The sequence below is a fragment of the Nannobrachium achirus genome (assembly GCF_963921795.1).
Source record: "Nannobrachium achirus genome assembly, chromosome: 11".
Lineage (NCBI taxonomy): Eukaryota > Metazoa > Chordata > Actinopteri > Myctophiformes > Myctophidae > Nannobrachium > Nannobrachium achirus.
In genome coordinates this window covers 53,156,018-53,176,443 of record NC_137820.1, presented here as the reverse complement: position 1 = coordinate 53,176,443, position 20,426 = coordinate 53,156,018, and the positions used below count along the sequence as shown (strand labels likewise).

General features: G+C 44.5%; 1 protein-coding gene across 1 annotated transcript in view; it reads left to right on the top strand.

Annotated features, from left to right (window-relative positions):
- The window catches only part of met (MET proto-oncogene, receptor tyrosine kinase), a 101,808-nt gene that overhangs the window by 45,572 nt on the left and 35,810 nt on the right, over positions 1-20,426 (top strand). The window contains exons 9-11 of the mRNA XM_080737408.1: positions 1,053-1,217; positions 2,225-2,324; positions 17,646-17,855. Coding sequence (XP_080593534.1) covers positions 1,053-1,217; positions 2,225-2,324; positions 17,646-17,855 — 475 coding nt within the window. The remainder of the gene's footprint in view (positions 1-1,052; positions 1,218-2,224; positions 2,325-17,645; positions 17,856-20,426) is intronic.

The window sequence follows — 20,426 nt, the reverse complement described above, 5'->3', positions numbered from 1 at the left end:
GAGAAAAAAAAAAAAACGAATATTCGACTTCGGTGAACAACGTTGAATAGTGACTTTGATATCCGAATATTTGAATAGTTGGTGAATGCCCTAATATTTACCATATTTACCAAAGCAAGGGCAGAGAGGGGGTGCGGGGGGGTCATAGAACAATGGTCTGTCAAACCAGAATGAAACCGGGGACATACTGTATGTGGTTGACTCACTGCTGTCACGTAACAATACGTCCCCATGTCACTTTGACTCGCTCAATTGTGGCCTTTCAAACAAATAAGTGAATAAAGCCACTGTTGGTCGGGGTGGTGTTGCAGTCTATTGTTGCATACTCACGTCTCTTCTTGCTTACAAACACTCAAATCATGGAGAGACAAAAGTTGCGTCAAATCGATATATTTACTTCTTCAGCGTTACTCTGTCACACAGGCTAAACATGAACTTTGAATATTATAAACCAAAAAGAGCCTGCGGTCAACAAACTGTGACACTTCCCCGTCTCACATTATTTCCTTGTCAGGGTGTCACCCATCACCGCACACACAATCATCACATCAAACGGGGGAAACCATCATCAAATTCATAGAATAATTAAATAACCAACTAAACATACATTTCAAATAGCAGGCAATTAATACCAGAATAAATACAAATCACATAAATAGAAAATGCCTCTAACACCACTCTCTTGTTCCTTTGCTCTCTTACACAATGTTTTCTCTTGCCTTCTTTCTTCTTATTTTTCTTTCATTCACTCCTTCCCAATTTCACCTCCTTTCCTCTGTCGTATCTCCAAGTTTCGAATGTGTATGTTTTTTTCCGAAATTAAAGCCCTACTTCATCATACAGGAGTGTTGCACAAAAGTAGTGAAAATAGCCGATCTACAAGCACACAACGCCTCGCGCCGCGAGGCGTTGTGTGCTTGTAGATCATCTATTTTCACTATTTAAAAAAATTTTTTTTTAAATAATAATAAAAAAGGAACGTTTTTTTTTTTTTTTACATACAAGGTTTCCTCCCGACAACGACGATGTGTATTGTGTCTGTCTGTCCTCAGCGTGTCGTCCACCATGCTGACCTGTAAGAGCCCGGAGCACGCCGACGCCTCCAGTGTGCCAGTGAAGCTGACGGTGGACTCAGTGGAGCGCCACGCCCCCAAACACTTCACCTACAACGAAGACCCCATCATCAACAGCATCCAGCCCTTACGCTCCTTCATCAGGTCAGTCTCCAAGCCCAGACAATATACAGCTGGCATTAGAAAATAGAAGCTGAGATCCGAGCACTCGAGGAGATTAAAATAAAACAGTTTATTCTATAAAACCGACATGTTTCGACCTTGCGGTCTTCATCAGGGCAAGAGCAGTTCTTGCCCTGATGAAGACCGTAAGGTCGAAACATGTCGGTTTTATAGCATAAACGTTGTTTTATTTTAATCTCCTCGAGTGCCCGGATCTCAGCTTCTTTTTTCTACAGTATTTTCCCACTGATCCTAGCAGCACCACATACTTTTAATACGATTTTATCTCCCTTGAGCACCCGGTTGTTCTCTGTTTTTCTGTCTAATATACAGCATTATATTGCAAAGAATATACATAAAATCTATTTTAGAACCCGGAAACATAGTTTGGGCTCTCAATACTATAATGTTTTGTCGTCATTGTAATAATAGCAGCTCTCTGCGTCCTGTTGTAAACAAGTAGCAATGCCTAAAACAGAGAGAAAGAAAGAAATGAAGAAAGGTTGTAATATGTAATGAAACTTGGTCCTCAGATGTATAGAAATATGTATTATTGAGCACAGTCCTCAATAATAAATCCCAGAATAGAAGGAAAATGAAGAGCTGGACTGAAAATAGGTTCATCAGGTGAGCCAGTCATGATCAGGGCAAGGAAGTGTAAATATGAAAAAAGGAATAGTTGCAAGGTTGAGTGCAGGTGTCTGACTGTGTGGAGACAGCTTAGAAAAAGAGATGTAGACCAATTTGCTTAATCTCAGAGGAGGTAAAATTGAGAGAAATAGAAGTGGGGGACTTCGAGGGAGAATAATATAACAGGGTGAACAGGGACACATTATCGTTCTCATTTTACAGTAGGCGGAAACGTGTGGGAGGTGACGAGTAGCCGCGATAACCGCTAACGTTAACTGCAGGTGCTTCCCACTGGGCGTCTACTGTATCCCTGTGTGACTCTAACACTAACCGACAGCGCATCCGTTCTCTCCTCTTAGCGGAGGCTGCACGGTGTCGGCTCACGGCTTCTTCCTCCAGTCTGGCCTCCAGCCCCAGATGGTCCTCACCACCACTCACCACGACCAGGAGTTCCAAGTGGTGAGTTCATTGCACGGACGGTTGCACAAATATGAACCAATAAATTGGCTGGTTTTACTTCAAAATAATATATCCTGCATTAGAGAAAAGTGCTTGCAACTGCTCACAATAAAATTGTCATAGCCACCACTGGAAAATAATTAACTACTCATGGATTGATCAATAAAACACTATGGTTTAACCGCTTAAACCCTATTTACTTTAGGGTTAGGTCCCCCAGGGCTCTATTCTTGGACACTCCTTTTTCCCCTCTACACCACATTATCTTTGGTCTACAAGCTCACAACGCATCACAAACAAATTTCACGAACGTTTGCCAACAATGACATGCCCAGAATAGGGATGCTAGGGTTCAAGTTAAAAAAGTAAAAAATCTGTACATAGGTTAAGTCCTCGATTGACAAAATCATAACACTTTTACAGCCTGGATCCTGTTTAGTTTATAGATCTCGAATGATGTACTACTGCAGCTAAAGACATCTTCCTCCCAGACTTATTGTAATTGCATGTCGGAAATGCAGCAGAGAACCGAGAGGAAATGGATAATCCACACGCTCTTGGAGAGAGGCTCATCACCTCTGACTCAACACACGGAGACGGTGGGATAATCTGCCTCCGCTCACATTCTGCATACTTTATCGCTGTTGTCGGCCTGAGATTTTAAAGGCCCCGGGGGTCGTGAAAGTCACTCAACACACAGATGATCGAGGAATAAAGGTTTAAAATATATCGGAATTACAGTTTCATGACAGCGGAGAAATCCAAAGTGCACACACCTACGTACATGCAGGAAGTTGTCAAGGACCGGCTCCGGCCTTGAGAGAGCGTGGGCTCAGAGGCCTTCTAAACTCTGCAGCCAAGAGGTCTCTCACTGCCATTCACCAGGGTGTCTTAAATGGAAGCGTCTAGATTCAGGGCTCTGTTTTAATTGTCTGAAGTACCAGCTCTCATTCCTTAATTTAAAGGCCTCCGACTTCCGAACTTTTCGTTGGTTCCTAGTTGAACCGGACCTTTCTGGCGAAAAGTGCCGTGGTCGGAAACAGTATGGACAGGCCTTTAAGTTAAGGCATAAGAGATGGTACTTAAAGAGGTGGTGCCATAGTTTTGGACATGTGTCTAGGAGGTTGAAAGTACTTCATTAGACCCCCTGGTGTGGTTTTTATGAGAAATTATTTATTCTCTTGGTATTTGTTTGTTTTCTCTTGGAGGCTGCCACCTTGTGGTCAAACGTGTCAGTTAAAAAACACAGATACTAAGTATGTCACAGTATCAACTCCTCTCCTAATTACCATTCACCCAACACTGTGGGGTGTGGCTAACTTCAGCAAACATGAATACACAAGAAATCTTAAAAGAAATCTTAAAAGAAATCTTAAAATTCTTCAGAAAGTCTTCAGATAATGTAAATATTTATACAAAAATACTAGCTGATGTACAAGCTCACACCACATAGATCTGATATGTTTGTCATTTGTCATACAATGGCGTATAAAGGGGTAAGTGCTTAACTCATAACTCATTCGGCATACTTTATTTTGCGAGAAATCGGCCTTGTCACCAACCTTTTATTCAGAATTTGATGTGTGCTGTGGATTATCTATGTGATGAAGGTGGTCTTATTTCTACTTTGACTGGTAAATCAAAAGGTTTAAAATAGTCATAAATTATACTTGCTCAGACCTGTAATGCTTGCACAAGGTCATGCCCGGTGACTTACAGTAAGCATGGTGATTATGTGGGAAGGGATAAATACAGAAATATCAACATAACATTGTTAGATCCAGCACACATAACCTTAATAATTCAAAGATTCAAAGGCTTTAATCGTCACATGCTCAGGCATGCACGCGCTGTGAAATTTCACAGCAATATCAGCATAGCAGCAAACTCTCATATGTTACGTTATTATGGAATAGAAAAGGAATAAAGTCAGCAATACTGGTTATTTTTCAGCTCCAGTTGTTTATTGCTTCAACGTTTCGATCCAGGATCGAAACGTTGAAGCAATAAACAAGTGGTGCTGAGAAATAAACAGTGTTGCCGACTTTATTCCTTTTCTGTTGCATCGCTTTGTCAAACACCTGGGTAGGATTGGATGCGCATATACTATCACCTTTGTACGTTATTATTATGAAATGCCTTTTCTGCAAATAAATTAGCCATAGCAACAAGTCAAAGGACCTGTTTTTAACCTGACCAAAACCTGTCAAGCCCAAAAATGGTAGATGTGATATGATTTCTCCATCATGTACAGTTGCTATCCTGCATTGAGATTATGAACAATTCTTTGCTGAACATTATTCCTTGTATATTGTTCAAGCATTCAAGTATTGTAATACAAACCTCGAGCTAGCCACCAGACCATTTCTTTTCACCCTGGTGGCACCTGCAACAAAAAGAAAACATGTTTTTTCCAAACAAACTGACCCCACTTTGCTACGCTTTTTATAAGGTGCTCGGATAACTATCTCCCATCTCAGGTTTCACCATCACACGTGTTGGAAAGTGATCCGTTGGGAGCAAGGTTTGATTTTCTGGGGGGATGCCTTTGATATTCCCCCCCCCCCCCCCCCCCGGCCATGCATTTCTTTTTTTTTTTCAAGATTTGTTTTGGGGCTTTTTATGCCTTTATTTGAAAGAACAGCAGACCGACAGGAAATGGGGAGAGAGACGGGGAATGACATGCGGCAAAGGTCGTCCGGACCGGGAACCGAACCGGCGACGCCAGCAGGCATCACATTCACAGCCTAGTATGTGGCATGCGCCCTGACCACTAGCGCCCTGACCACTAGGCCAGCGGGCACCCCCATGCATTTTTTATCACCAGTGTGGATATGATTTATCCCTGCTTCTATTCTGGTCAGACTGAATTAAATCCACACATTTTCTTTTGGTAAATGTAGATTGTCTGTTTGATCGCGGGACATTTTTGCATTTTTGTCGTACGAGGGCTTGAGTGAATAAGATGTCCATCCCCCCATGTCCATCCCCCCAGGAGGGAGAGGGATGCTCCACTGAGACATGTTTTTAAGTTAGTCAAAACAAACAGTCATTTGCACACACAGTGTGTTTGTGTGTGGATTGTTTGTGTTGGGCAGGAGGTGAGTGAGGGAACAGGCCGTGCAGATGGTAATCTGTTGTACCTGAAGGCACACACTGCTGCTCCAGGCTGCAGGTCTGGTCAGGACCCCCTCTGAAGCTTACACCCCTCAGTACACATGTACACACACACACACACACACACACACACACACACACACACACACACACACACACACACACACACACACACACACACACATAAACACACATAAACACATGCAGACGCTTGTGTGTCCATGCATGGGCAATTACACTCAAAACACACATACAAACAGTAAAATACTTCCACACACATACAACATGTGGCAAGTAACACACATGTACAGACCTGCGTGCATGCATATTCACAAGCTAATTTTCTCTCTCTCTCTCTCTCTCTCTCTCTCTCTCTCTCTCTCTCTCTCTGTCTGTCTGTCTGTCTGTCTGTCTGTCTGTCTGTCTGTCTGTCTGTCTGTCTGTCTGTCTGTCTGTCTGTCTGTCTGTCTGTCTGTCTGTCTGTCTGTCTGTCTGTCTGTCTCTCTCTCTCTCTCTCTCTCTCTCTTAAATACACACACAGAAACACACACCCTACAGGCAGCTCACTTTTCAGTTTCTTTTTTCCCTGGTCATTGACCTGTGATCGGGTCAGTGGTTGAGGGGGCCCCAGGGAGCCTGTAGCCTCGATACACACACACACACACACACACACTCAACAGAGGAGAGGGCCTAGGCCCTAGACTAGACGCATTGAGCTGGCCAAAGATCAGGAATAACATAAAGTTTGTCTCTAAAACAATCGGCATCAGCTGACCTGAGACCTGAGGGTTACTATAGGATGGATTCATGTGTAATGAAGCAGAGCAGTGGTTCTTAACCTGTGGGTCGGGACCCCCATGGGGGTCCCCACAGGATTTGGGGGGGGGGGGGGGGGGGTCCCCAGATGACAGTGAAGTGACAATTTAAGGACTTTTAAGACCTTTTTAATACCTCCAAAGAAAAACACCATTACTGCATCAAAAGTAATCAACAAACAAACTGGTCAAATATTGGCCAAATTGTCAAATAATGTAAGAAGAAATTGTGAAAATAGCCGATCCGCAAGCTCACAACGCCTCGCAACAGGAGGTGTTGTGAGCTTGTAGATCTGCTATTTTCACAATATGTATCTGTGAAACCAAGTCAAACTAAATTTAATGCCTCAACCCTACATTTCCAAGTGCTTGTCAGGGTGGGGGTCCCCAGTTCAAATATGAGGATATTGGGGGGGTCACGGCCTGAAAAAGTTGAGAACCACTGAATAGAAGTAAAGTATGCTGTTGTCCTACTACTGTATGTCATGAGAGAGCTACAGATGATCAAGGACTATTTCACAAGGTTTCTTAACCACTTACTGTAAACTGCACTGAAAGCCTTCTCAATGTTTCTTTGAATAGTGATCAAAAGAGTAAATTAAATTAATCAAATTTACCCGTACAATGTGTAAGGAAGAGACAAAACAGAGAATACGTTTAAGATCGCGAACCACCAATAGGTACAGTATGTACGGCAGAATACTAATACTTGTGGAGCTGTTCACCTCTACGTCCATATTTGTATACTGTATGCCAATGAAAGATATAATTCGAGTAAACACTAGAAGCCAGCGTTTGTATTCAGGAAGTTGTCTCAATAGAAAATGTGATTTGTGACCCAATTTAACTTTGAAATGTTCAATCCGTGATTATAGCGTGACATTTCCTGTTGAAACACTGTGGCTTTGATCAAGCCTTGTTTACATCAGTATTTGTCCTGTTGGAGATGTCATTTCCTCAGGGACCTTTGTCGGCCGAGCTTTTGAAATCAGGACTGACGCGAGGGACAGAAACAATTGAATTTAACTTCTCTTTTGAAGGACTTTTCACATGCACTTCTATCTCACCTGCTAATGCATCTTTTGAAGAGTGTGAATCTAAATTGTAGTGTTTCCCAAACACATTCCAGACTGTTCATTAGTTATAGACAGTGACATTTATGTGATCATGTAATCTGACCAGTCATGCTATAGTCAGGTCACCGGGTCTTAGGTTTATGGATGGCAGGTGAACAACCAGAGGTCAGCATCTTAATGCGCTAGTCATGGTGCAAAACCGCTGGGTTCATAAGTTTAGACAAGGGATGCATTCAGTTCACCTCCAGATTCAGTCGGTTCACGATTGGATTTAAAAGCCTTTTCCCATGAAACAGACTTGTTGTTACTTTACGCAAAAGACATTTCCCTTCTAAGAAGTGGACTTGACTGTAAAAATGCACTTGGATCGCAACGAAACACTTGAGTGTTAAAAAAAAACAAAGAACTTTGTGAACTGTGGAGGAATTTGTCGAAGCTTAGCCTGGCTCACTGCTCCACTCAGATATCGATGTACCTTCTTAATTTCAATAACAGACCAGGCGACGAATAGCGAATCCTTCCACGCAGAGAGGACTCAGAGGCCTTGTAATAAATAAGACTATCATTACTAATGATTTAGGATGGGATCGCTGCCCCATAGTGCCCCAGCTGTCGCCTGTTAAATTCCTTACAGTAATCGGGGATGAGTTAAGGCATGAGCCGAGAGAGGACGGCGTATAAGTGTCTTATTGTCTTAACCCCGTGGGGAACAGGCAGAGAGTATAAGGCAGCAGGACCTCATCCCTGTGGTTCCAACTAGCAGCAGCACCGTCAGTAACACAAGCTCAGTCTGTCAGTGTCCCCGAGCTGTGGTCTGTCATCCTCCTCTCCTCTTCTCTCCAGGGATGTGCAGGGAATGTTAGAGAGGCAGGGGCTGACATTTTCTTCTTGAAAATAGCAGAGCTCCAAGTTGTGAGCTTGGAGGTCTGCTATTTTCAATAATTCTTTCAACATAAGAAGCTACATTCAAGTTCAGGAGAGTTTGGACACGGTCATTTTCTTGAATGCTCCCTTCAGGTATGGCATGGAAAGAGGGTAATTGCTATTCTTTGACCATAGTAAAAACTTCATGGTCTGGAGAGGGCACTTTTTACAGATGGATAAAAGGGCAGGGGCTCAAGCCCCCTTTGATGTCTATGTGTGCCCTCTCCTCTCCTCTCCTCTCCTCTCCTCTCCTCACCGTGGGGAGGCCAAGCCACAGAGCGTCGGCTGACATATTAGACTTAGAAACTTCTTTGTCACAGTCTCAAGAAAACAGACAGGGCAATACACACACACACACACACACACACACACACACACACACACACACACACACACACACACACACACACACACACACACACACACACACACACAGAAACATGGACAGACACAGAGAGACAACCCTGCAGCCACACACACACACATACTGTGCCCACCAATGCGTGTGTAAGCCTAAGAGACTTATAGATGCTCATCTTGCAGCCTCTTGCTGATTTCATAACAAAGCAGGTTTGCGTGGCGAAGGAAAACAGACCCTCCATTCAACAACAAGGAGATTTGGGGGTCTCCACGAGGTCCGTAGCCGGGGGAAAAAAACAGCTTTGACTCGATATCTCCTTCTCGGATCACCACTAAAGCCCGGGCTCAGCCAATCTCAGCTTTCCCACAAACATGAAAGAGACTTTTTTTTTTACGATCCGTAGGGAAAAGCTGGCATGGTCACAGAGACAAAAGGGGGGGGGGCTGCAAAAAAGAAGGAAAATTGAAGTGTGAATTTGCGCATTGCTACGGTCCCCTATACCGCAGGGTGTAGAAATGTGTACACTGGGGTCTCTGTGTGCTGCTGTGGAGTGGATGGTGTGGTTTAACGACAGGCTTCGCCGTAGCGGCGCACCACCTGTCCTGTCAGTTCATGGATTGGCTTGTTCTGTCCGTGGCAAAGTCTCTGCTCTCCCAGGGGACCCGCACTGTGTTTCCTATCCAACCATGGTGCTCATAATCCACCCAGCTGACACCTGAGGGCTTCATGAGGCTCTGCTCCCCCCAGGCCACGTCTGCTCAACCTTTTATCTGTGCAATGGTGGACAGTAACTACAACTATATACTGTATATATTTCTTTAAGTTGGTGACTTTTACTTCGTTACATTTCAAATAGAAATCTGCAAATGTGTGCAGTTTCAAGTCTCCAGATGCCTTAGTTTTGGAGTTACACACACACACAGTTACACACACGTGATTTTCAGCATGGACTTTAGTACCAGTACCAGAGATAAGCGACTGTCAGGGGGTCCCTGCAGCTCCGGGGGTCCTTGGAGGTGGTCCCTGAGTGTGTGGCACTCTGCAGTCCCAGGCCGAGACCCCAAAGTCGGATAGGAGCAGAGCGGCAGCCCTATCCCCACGTCCACAGTCTTATGGCCAGGGGTCCTTGGAGGTGGTCCCCGAGCGTATGCCACTCTGGGGTGGAGGTTGTAGTTTGGCAGGCAAGGAGTGTGTGTGTGCAAAGTTTGGTGTGGATAGAGACAACGGTGGCGGAGATTTTTTTTTTTTTTTTTTTTTTTTTTTTTTTTCTAAATTTTTATCCCACGATTTTTGTAACCCATTTTTTCACCCAGTGCCAATTGCCTAAGCTGTAATCCTGGGCTCTGCTCTCCCTCTGCCAACCTGGGGAGGGCCCTGAACTGAGCTCATGCTTCCTTCAGTGCATGAGGAGTGAGCAGGCCGCTTCTTATCACCTGACAGGGGGAGCTTCCCCGGTTGGACGTAGCGCGTGGAAGGAACACGTTATTCCGGTGGCGGAGATATGAGTAGGGCAAAAGTGTGACGTGACGTGACGTGGCGTGACGTGACGTGACGTGACAGACTGACTAACTGACTGACTGACTGACTGACTGACTGACTGACTGACAGCTGGTGGAGGTTTTGATAGTAGCTGCGACCTGACGGTTGCAACTACTGTACCCAAATAGATCTACAAGCTTGCAATGCATCACAGCTGCCATTTTCACTATAGCTGATTGGTTAGGGAGCTCGCCTGGGGAACCAGAGCCCCTGGTTGTCCCAGGTTTGATTCCAGGCCAGGGTAGCAATGTCGATGTGTGTCCCTGAGCAAGACTCTTAACCCCTAATTGCTCACGTGCTCCTTGTGGGCAGCGAATCAGCTGGATTGGGCTGAAAATGGTCTGAATTTCCCCCTCGGGAGGAAGTATGTAACTATTACTATGTTTGAAATAGGGCTTAAGTGGCTAATACATAATTATTTGAAAACATTTTCGGTCGCAAGAGTCCCATCTCAGACGATTTCTGACAATTTCTGAAAATGAGTGATTATACTTTGTCCACATTATGAGTCCCCTCAAACCGCCTTGTTTGCAGGCTGCAGATAAATCACTCTAAATTGGACCAGCAGCAGTTATGTACAGTATGTGTGGGAGCTCCATTATAGCCGTTTTTCACAGGCCATAACAGTTAAACCCCCTCCTCCTCCCGCCCCCCAATTGGGACCTTTCTGCTTCCACCGTTGCCGGTTCCAGACTCGCCGGTTCCATCATCGCCTGCCTGGCCCGACATCGCAGGGCAGTAAAGCTCTCACCCGGCACCGCTGCCTTCGCCCGAACAGCCTGCTGGACTTATTGTATTTGCAGCTGCTGCTCACGGTCGGCCCACGGGCCGTTCGGTTCCACTCGCCTCGCTGGCTGCAAATAAGAGGAGACGTTCGCTAAACAATGAATCTGCCTGGTGTACTGACTGAGGTTTCCAGTAATTGACAGGATATTTTTCCTAGTGCTCTCCGGGGAGACGTTTTTACTCTGCAGACTCACTCTGGCTGCGCTCTGTCCTCCTGCGCTCTCTCTCTCTCTCTCTCTCTCTCTCTCTCTCTCTCTCTCTCTCTCTCTCTCTCTCTCTCCCCGTCAGGGTGGGAGGTAACACTCGCCGGGGTCATTCACTTTGTTTTCGTTCGATCCCTGAGCCACGAGAGTTAGTTGGGGTGAATTGCAGTAGGGCTCTGTGCATGTGTGTGAGTCAGTGTGTGCATGTGGACGTGTGTGTGTGTGTGTGTGTGTGTGTGTGTGTGTGTGCGTGTGTGCGTGTGTGTGTGCGTGTGTGCGTGTGTGCGTGTGTGTGTGTGTGTGTGTGTGTGTGTGTGTGTGTGTGTGTGTGTGTGTGCGCGCGCGCGCTTATGGGTTGCTATTGGCCTGCAGGGACCCAGGTTGGGAAGTCCATGTTGTATAGCAGCTGAAACAGGAAGTTTCAGCAACACATCACTCTCCACAGCCACAGCTACTGCTGCTATCAACGACACTCATGGGAGTCCGAGTTCAATCGGCCTGCCGGAAGCCACATATTGACCAGTTTGTGAACCTTTTTTTTTCTTTTAAATATAGTAGCCTATAATACACTTTACAGCCTCTGTGTGGCTGTGCAGGGTCTCAGAGCACAGGAATGATGTAGCTATTACGTGAAACGAAGCCAGAGGTTCATTCTCCACTACTGTCAACACAGAGGAGTGTTTCGCTGAGCTCGCATTCTCTTTTTTTCAGCAGCAGTCCTGCTTCCCAGTCGTGTTTCATAGCCTACGGTATGTTCAGCCCTGGGAGCTGCCCCATTACAGACCCAGTGTGTTTAACCCAGGTGAACCCTATTCTGGGCGTTGCGACACGTTATACACGTGAGGTTATATACTGTAGTAGATCTGCTATTTTCAACGAAGAGATTCGGTGTAGAACAGGGGTCTTCAACGTTTTCAGGCCAAGGACCCCTTAGTTGAGAGAGAGATGAATCAGGGACCCCCACAACCTGTTAATAGATTCCGTATAGTTTCATCGTTTGACAGCACAATCATCAGTGTATTTTGGATTCATGTCAATTTGTATTTTCAGATATTTAACCGCTTGAACCGTCAATACTTAATAAACTTGACCTTTCACTCTGTACTTAGTGTGCTCTTGTTTCCACTCTACACAAAACCTCTGCCGAAAATAGCCGATCTACAAGCTCACAACAGCGCGAGGCGTTGTGAGCTTGTAGATCTGCTATTTTTGACTAAAGTTCTCAGAATGTGGACACTAGGGTTCAAGTGGTTAATATAAAAAAGTAGAAAAAAGTTTCTATCACACAAAGATTTGGAGGACCCACTTTAGTAACTCTGAGCTCTGAGGCCCCCTAGGGGTCCCGGACCCCCTGTTGAAGACCCCTGGTGTAGAGGCATACAAAAGTAGGGAGCCTAATAGCCCACTGGGGAGATAAATTAAAGTATATATGGAAACAAGCCCCCAGGGCCTTTTGTGTTATCCTTTTAGCATACGTAGCTTGTGAAATTGTATTTGCCGTTCTGTTTGCAACGTGTTAATAAAGTATTCAATCAATCAGTCATCAATAGGGTTTAAGTGGTTAAGTAAAGTGCCATGCTATCGAGTGTCACTCATTTACATGCACTTTGTAATGTACATGTATTTACTACAACTGAAATAAAGCATTTAGTGTTGTGATACATAAACACAACATTGAAATGCCAAAACGCCAAAGATCTTCCACTCACTAAATGTGTATGCATTGTTTATTGTATCCCAACTAACTTAAACCTACAGTACCACATTAGCCTGATTTCAGACTCTGCGCTGGAGCTTAAGAGTCTGAGCCTGAGCCATTGTGTTGAGATTTCAAAGGGGAGGGGATTTAAAATTTGAAATTCCCAATCACAAGCGATCTGGTGGGAGGGTTGTGTTTGACTTTTGCACACAAAACAATCCCTCCTCCCCCTCCCCTCAATGACATGCACCCAACAGGTCAGTGTCTTTGATGTTTCACTGATTAGAGAGAATCACTAACGAGCTACTCGACACTTGTATGGCTCAATCAATGCCTGCAGTTCGGAGTCCTTTTGAAGTTCAAAGGGAGCAATTAAGAACTCTGGTGAGCCACGCAGCCACCCCTCCCTCCACTGTTTCTGTAGATTTTTTTCCGTCTTGCTTTGAATTCATTGGTCGGTTCGCCAAGATACGGCTTTGAACCGAATCAAGAGACTCGTCATATGACATATCCAGACCAAGAGATGCAGTTCACTCAGAGAGTGGGCGGGTCTATTGGCTCGAGCCAGGCTAGTACCACATAGGCGTATATAATTAGCTTTAAGGCGTTATAATAAGCATTGTTTAATAATAATATGCAGTGTAATATGCTATGTTTATTGTGCTGAGATATTTCTGTACAAGAACTGTGTGTGTGTGTGTGTGTGTGTGTGTGTGTGTGTGTGTGTGTGTGTGTGTGTGTGCGTGTGCGTGCGTGCGTGTGCGTGTGAGCCCGGGGACATTTCCCAATCACACGTCTGCGTGGGTTATCGACTCAAGGACGTTTGCTTGTGTAGCCTGTGAGGTAAGCGCGTATTATCACTGGCTCTTTACCCCAGCGCTGATCTCTCAGCGCAGGGCTGAACTAGTTCAGTCAGCTCTAGCAGCAGCTCTGCATTGAGCTTAACAGGAATCTGCTGAATGCTGCACTTTCTGAAGGCTGACACCCAGCGTGGATTGATGGGATATGTGTGCCTTGCTTACTTAGTCCCCCCCCACACAACCTCCATAATCTATATCGCAAATTGTGTCTTGAACTCGCCCCAGCGCCCCAGGCTACTACTGCTCTGCAGTACAGACGGCATTCTGCCATAATGCAGGGGTTTCATTTTCTTTAATGTTTGTTGACGCAGGGGAAGTTAACCGAGCATGGCAACCCTTTGGTATAAGTGTCTGGCTCAATGGTATCATAGCAGTAGTTATAAATGGACGGGAGAGCGTTTCCGTGTCCAAAATATACCTGCCAGTCTCTGTGTTCAAACAGATTCCCTGTGAGTCCTGTGAATCAAACCACTGGCCTGTTCTTCATGTTAAATGGCACGTGTTGGTTTTTAGATGGTTCGGATGTTTTTTAGTTAATTTTCATTTGTCCTCCAATTGATTGATTGAAGACTTTATTAGAACTTTGCATAGGAAAAGATACAGTTTCATGACGGTACAGTTCACTGGTACAAGGTCAACAAAAAGGAGATCCTAGAAAAGACTAAGCTTATTTCCATAGGAAACCATTGAAACCAAAAAGAGGACCATGGAAGACAGAGCTTCCAGTATCTCACCTGGGACCCAAGCGTTGTGACCGAGAGGTTAAAACTTAAAATGACATGTTACAATACATGCTGCAACACAATATCTCTCTATTATGTCTTGGAACGCATTTTTGGACCCCAACCCACCAACCGAGAAGCTCTGGCATGAACCTGCAGTTCCAACGAAAAACAAGAGAAGCCCCCAAACGTTCTGTTATCAGTTCTTCTCTCATGGATGTGCTTTGTGTCAGTCATGTGTGCGAGGCTGTTAGAATAACATGGGAACAGATAATCATAGTTGGCTTCTTTGCTAATTCCTCCACCGCAGCTCATCTCTCAGCAACCTTTCAGTTATACTTCAACTTTATATACTTCAGTCGTACAACACTGTCACACTAGTGTTGTTTTTGACAGCAAATTTTGATTTAGTTTTAGTCATAGTCTTTTGAATAAAATCTCATTTAGTTTTAGTCATAATTTAGTATCCTGAAAAGTTTTAGTATTAGTCTAATTTTAGTTGACTAAATATCATGAGATTTTAGTTGACTAAATCTACAGTTGATTTAGTCAACTGAAATGTATTTTGGCAGGCCTTGATGGCCTTGATTTTACACTTGGTTGCATGCTGAAAATAGCCGATCTACAAGCTCACAACGCGTCGCGCTGCGACGCGTTGTGAGCTTGTAGATCGGCTATTTTCAGCATGCAACCCCTGAGAGCAACCAAACCTAAAATGACTTTCTCCTCCAATAGTCCCTGCCTAACGTTTTAGTCTAGTTTTTATTTTGTTGACGAAATTGTCAATATATTTAGTCTTAGTTTTAGTCATCACAGCTTACTTTTTATTTAGTTTTTATTTAGTTTTCGTCAGTGAAAAAAACGCAGTCGACAAACATTTTTCGTCATAAGTTTTGGTCGACAAAATCAACACTGTCACGTGCCGGAACATCTCTGATCTACGAGCTCACAACGCGAGCTTGTACATGTAGATCGTCTATTTTCATTTTTTTGTTGTTTCATTCCTTCCTTCTGGGATGGGATGGTTTGCATCACGTATCCCAATCACAGCTATTGTTGGACTGAGTTTCTTCATGAGACAGCTGCTCAGAAATTCCTCTAACTGTGTTTATCAAACTGTGAATGGGTGTGTGATTGTAATGTTTACTGCCAGGCTCCGATTTCATGTATGAAGCCATTTTTTCCATTGCCCTTCAACATTTCAACCTTTTTGCCGTTACGCAACGTTAAAGATAGGAAATGCAGCGATGTACTGTAGCATGGAGATGTGTATGTGTGTACAGGTACATTGTGCATATAATGGACACGAATGTGAGCATGCATCTACCGTATATGCAAGTGTTCGTTATGTACGCATGCACAGTTACACACGTGCGCTCTGCAGGCTGGGTGGTTTCGTGCATGTGACTGTGTATGTGTGTTCATGGTGCGTGCACCTGCAAAGACACAGTGAGGATATCACACATAATATTACAGGAGCGTGCATGACAGCGATGCATCACTGTGTCTTTTATCACACCATCATTGTGATCCTAAAGCCTCATAAATGACACCAAACATCAGGCATCCAAAGGAAGTTAGCGCTCCCTTCTCGCCTCTCCTAACGCCCCGGTTCGGTAGAGGCACATTCGTCACTGTCGGGCAGAAACCTTGTACCTTGTATAAGTTTCAAATGTGCACGTTTTTTCGTAATTCGTAAAGTAAAGCCCTGCTTCACCATGCAAGACTGTTGCACAAAACTAGTGAAAATAGCAGATCTACAAGCACACAAGGCTCGAGGCGCTGCGTTAAATCGTTTTTAAAATGATGAATACACAATGAACGTTTTTTTGGACATACAAGGTTTCCACCCGACAACAGCGATTGTAACTGCGTCATGGTTCAGTGAAAGGGATTTAAGCTCTTTTCTTTTTGTCTTCCACTCGGGGCTCGTAATGAAAACAACAGAACCTGGGAGGCCTTCGCTGATTTCAATCCAGGGGTGCGGTTTGAGCTCTGTTGTACCCCGGGGCAAGGCACTTAAACGCAGCGGCGGCAGTAAACGAATGGTGTCTACAATTATGGAGTTTGTAATGTGACAAGAGTAAAACCAGCTGCCAAGCCCAGGATTATTGCTAGTTCGTTACGCTGTTGGACTGGAGAGGAGATGCAGAGAGACTGGAAAAGTAGTTTCCTTAAGTTTTGCGCATTGTTTATCACTTCATTCATTTTTTTTTCACTTGGGATTTATCTATTGTGTTCCACCTGCGTGTGTTTGTGTGTGGGAGGATAATAGAGTCTATTTTTAAAACCGCTTTTATAGAAGAGGTGCATCAACAGAAATCCACACCACTGTTCCATCACGTTCCCTTCATTATGGCCAGCTTGGTAACTCCTCAGAGACACAGAGACAAGCAACAAATCAAATAATTATCCCACAATAAACTTCAGGTGCAACGGATGTCAGAGGATGTCATCTGTGTGGCTTTGAAGTCGACAGTTCATAATGGCCTCTCCTCCAATGTGTGTGTGTGTGTGTCCCAGTGGTGTAAAGTAACGACATTTACATTTACTTAAGTACTGAGATATTTGTAATTTACTATAGTATTTCCAATTTCCAATACTTTTACTTCTACTCCACACATCGCGACGTGTTGTGAGCTTGTAGATGTGCTATTTACAAACATTTTTGTACTTTTACTTCTTGTACTTTAAAGCTATACTATGTAACTTTTCCAATAAAACTAATCTTAAAATTGTCCTAACTATTACATCGCTAAAGTTTTAGAACACCCACTCCGTTAATTTCAGCCCCGAAAGCCTTTTCTTTATGTGTTTTTTACTGTGCCAGTGAGCCGCAGCAAAATTACGTCATCTGTATACGTTGTCTCCAGATCATACACTACCGGCCAATCACAGCGCGGATCATACACTACCGGCCAATCACAGCGCGTCTTGCCGTCTCTTCAGGAAGTAGCTTGCTTCAACAGCAGTGTTTACGCTGGTGTAGGAGGTGGTCCGCGGCGACCCCGGGCGAAAAACGGCAATACCGCTACTGACCAGTAGTTGAGCAACTTCCATAGTATAGCTTAAGTATATTTTGACGCCAACACTTTCATACGTTTACTCAAGTACATTTTGAATTCCAGACTTTTACTTGCAACAGAGTATTTCTATAATGCAGTATTGTTACTTTTACTTAAGTCAAAAGTGCCACCCTGGTGTCTCCCTGTCCTCCAGAGCTGTGTGTACGGTGAGAACAGGACGTCCATCCAGTGCACCACCCCCTCCCTGGCCAGGCTGGCCCTGCAGCCCCCCGTGGTCACCAAGGTGGCCTTCGTCCTGGACGGATTCTACACGCCCCAGATGGACCTCCTCTACGTGGAGGACCCCCTGTTCCAGGACCCCAAGCTCACCTCCAAGGACAACAAGAGCATTGTGGAGCTCAAGGTGGGAATCCTTTCATTGTTAACTCAATTAGTGCCGATCCCGCGATGACTCGTGAAATATTAATAGGTATCTACAGTGCCGATCGCGGGATGACTCGCGAAATATACTGTATATACAGTAAAGCTGGCCTGGCTACCTACCGTCCGTAGAAGTCAGATTCAGATTCAGATTCAGATTACTTTATTAACTCTCCTACTGCCAGATTATTTATTTATTTATTGGGTCTGGTGCCATCAAAAAGCGGCTTACCTTTGCGACGTTATAGTAGATAGACAGACAGACATTTATTTATTTATTTTTATTTTTTTGGGTTGTGCAATAGTGCACTTTGGTCTGCCAGGCAGCAGAGGGTGGCGTCATGCGAGAATGAATGTGAATTTGCCTGTTATGTGTTGAAGAAGAAGAAGACCAGTCACTGGCCACAGCGCCTCAGAGCCAGAGAAATCAACAAGGAAGTGAATTGTTCTCCGTTGATGTTAACGCATAATGGATTTTTTACACCATCACCGCGGAAAATGTGTTTACAGTACACGGCCGCGCGACCCCTCATCAGCTTACAGTCATCAGACGAACGAACCGAACGAGCGCCGTATTGGCGGAGAGGTCTTGCGAATTGGGGCGAACGTGAACGTTCAAAGCGTGGGGAGAGTTAACACATTAAACGCCCACGTGGTTTTGACGTTTTAATTTGCTGGTGCCAATGGCAACGCGTCATTTTACCTACCGGCGAGAGTACTGGCGAGAAAAGTAATCAGAGTAAATGTAATCCGAGTATGTCCTGTTTATTTCGCGAAAATCTTTTCTTTCAGTCAGGACCGTTTTTTATCAATTCTAAGCCACAGTGTTTGTGTTACGGCAGGTAGAAGAGGCTGCCGTTTTGAGAAAAAAATGAAAAAAGGAAGAGAATCCGGAGAAAACAGCATTTTTGTGCAGCCGCTAAACAGGAAGTCAACGAGACAGACAGCACGTCCGGGTGACGTAATTGCGCGCTGCATGTTGGGAAATGGAGTTTGTTTCATCACCGCGGTAGCCAAGTGCAGTAGCTACAGTACAGTATAGTTTACTGTACAACGCGTCGAACGCGTCGTGGGCGCACGTAAACATCAAAGAGTTTGGTGCGTTGACACCACGTGGGCGTCCGATGTGTTAACCATTGTGTAATACACATAGGAATTTGCTTTGGCATACTACATTTTTGCATTCAAATCATTTTTTCACATATAACATAAACAAAAACAAAAAACAGACAAACACCAAACAACACCGACAGAACGCAACACGTAGTCACCACAGCTGCCATGGAAGGTCTTTCTCATCTTTACAGTCCATTTTCTCCAAAAAACACTTTTGATGCCAAGGATGGCATTGGATTCTCACTAAAATAGCACAAGCATTACCAGAACTACTTCCGGGTGAATCTTGAATATCGTCAAGTAGGAATTGTGAGCGCGATGTACTTCCGGCCATCAAAATAAGAGACTGGCCGCGGACTGAGAAAGCGAGCGGCACCCTGGACTAATTGTCCAGGGTGCCGCTCACTAAGAACTGATTATTTAGTATGTACCATGAGGACCTGTTTAAAAAAGGTCTATATATTTCAAAAGATTTTTTGATATACATATATACATTTGAAAAACAAACAAATCCACAAAATTCCATAAATAAATACATTATAATGATTAAGAAGTAGTGAAAATGGCTGCAAGCTCGCAACGCCGCATTGGGTCCCAGGCAAACGTCTAATCTCTCTTTTGGGTCTCGACCTGATAAAATTTGGGAACCACTGCTTTAGTAGTCGAATACATTTCAAGATATCAAACTCCAACAAATGAATGTCAGTTTTTAAGGTTTCATACTTATTGGGCACTTTTTATTCAGACTGATTCAGCTGATCTAATACATACATAACGCTATTGTTCGAAGCCGTTCTCTGATGTTTGTTTGTCTCTCACTGAGATGAATGGACACTTCAGAATGTCATTGGTGTTGACCTGCACATTGCACTCCGCTCCGCACACACACACACTTTGCATTTAGACAACACAGGCACATACACATGTACTGTACCTGCATAGACAAACACACACACACACACACACACACACACACACACACACACACACACACACACACACACGCGCACACACACACACGCACACACACACACACACACACACACACACACACACACACACACACACACACACACACACACAGTCCCTGGTGACTCACGGCAGACCAACTGGGGAAGGAAACAATACTGAATGAAAACAGGAACAGGGGTCTATTTCCCATCGTTCCCTCTCTGCCCTCCTCTACCCTCCTCTCGTATTGTTCTGGGTTCCTGAGGTCAAAGCCCTTGACATACGAGCGCTACCTTTCACACAGACCCAGCCCGCTCCCCTAGGTGTTAGAAAACAGGCCCGGTTTAGTAGGAAACAATGAAAAAGAGAGCCCTCGTTGCCCCCTCCCCTTCTTTTCTTTCATTCTCGTTTGGTTGACTGCTGCAGCTCGATGGTTAGCGGCAGCTGCGTGGACCGCCTCGCTCACACGCAGCTTCTTTCTGTATTT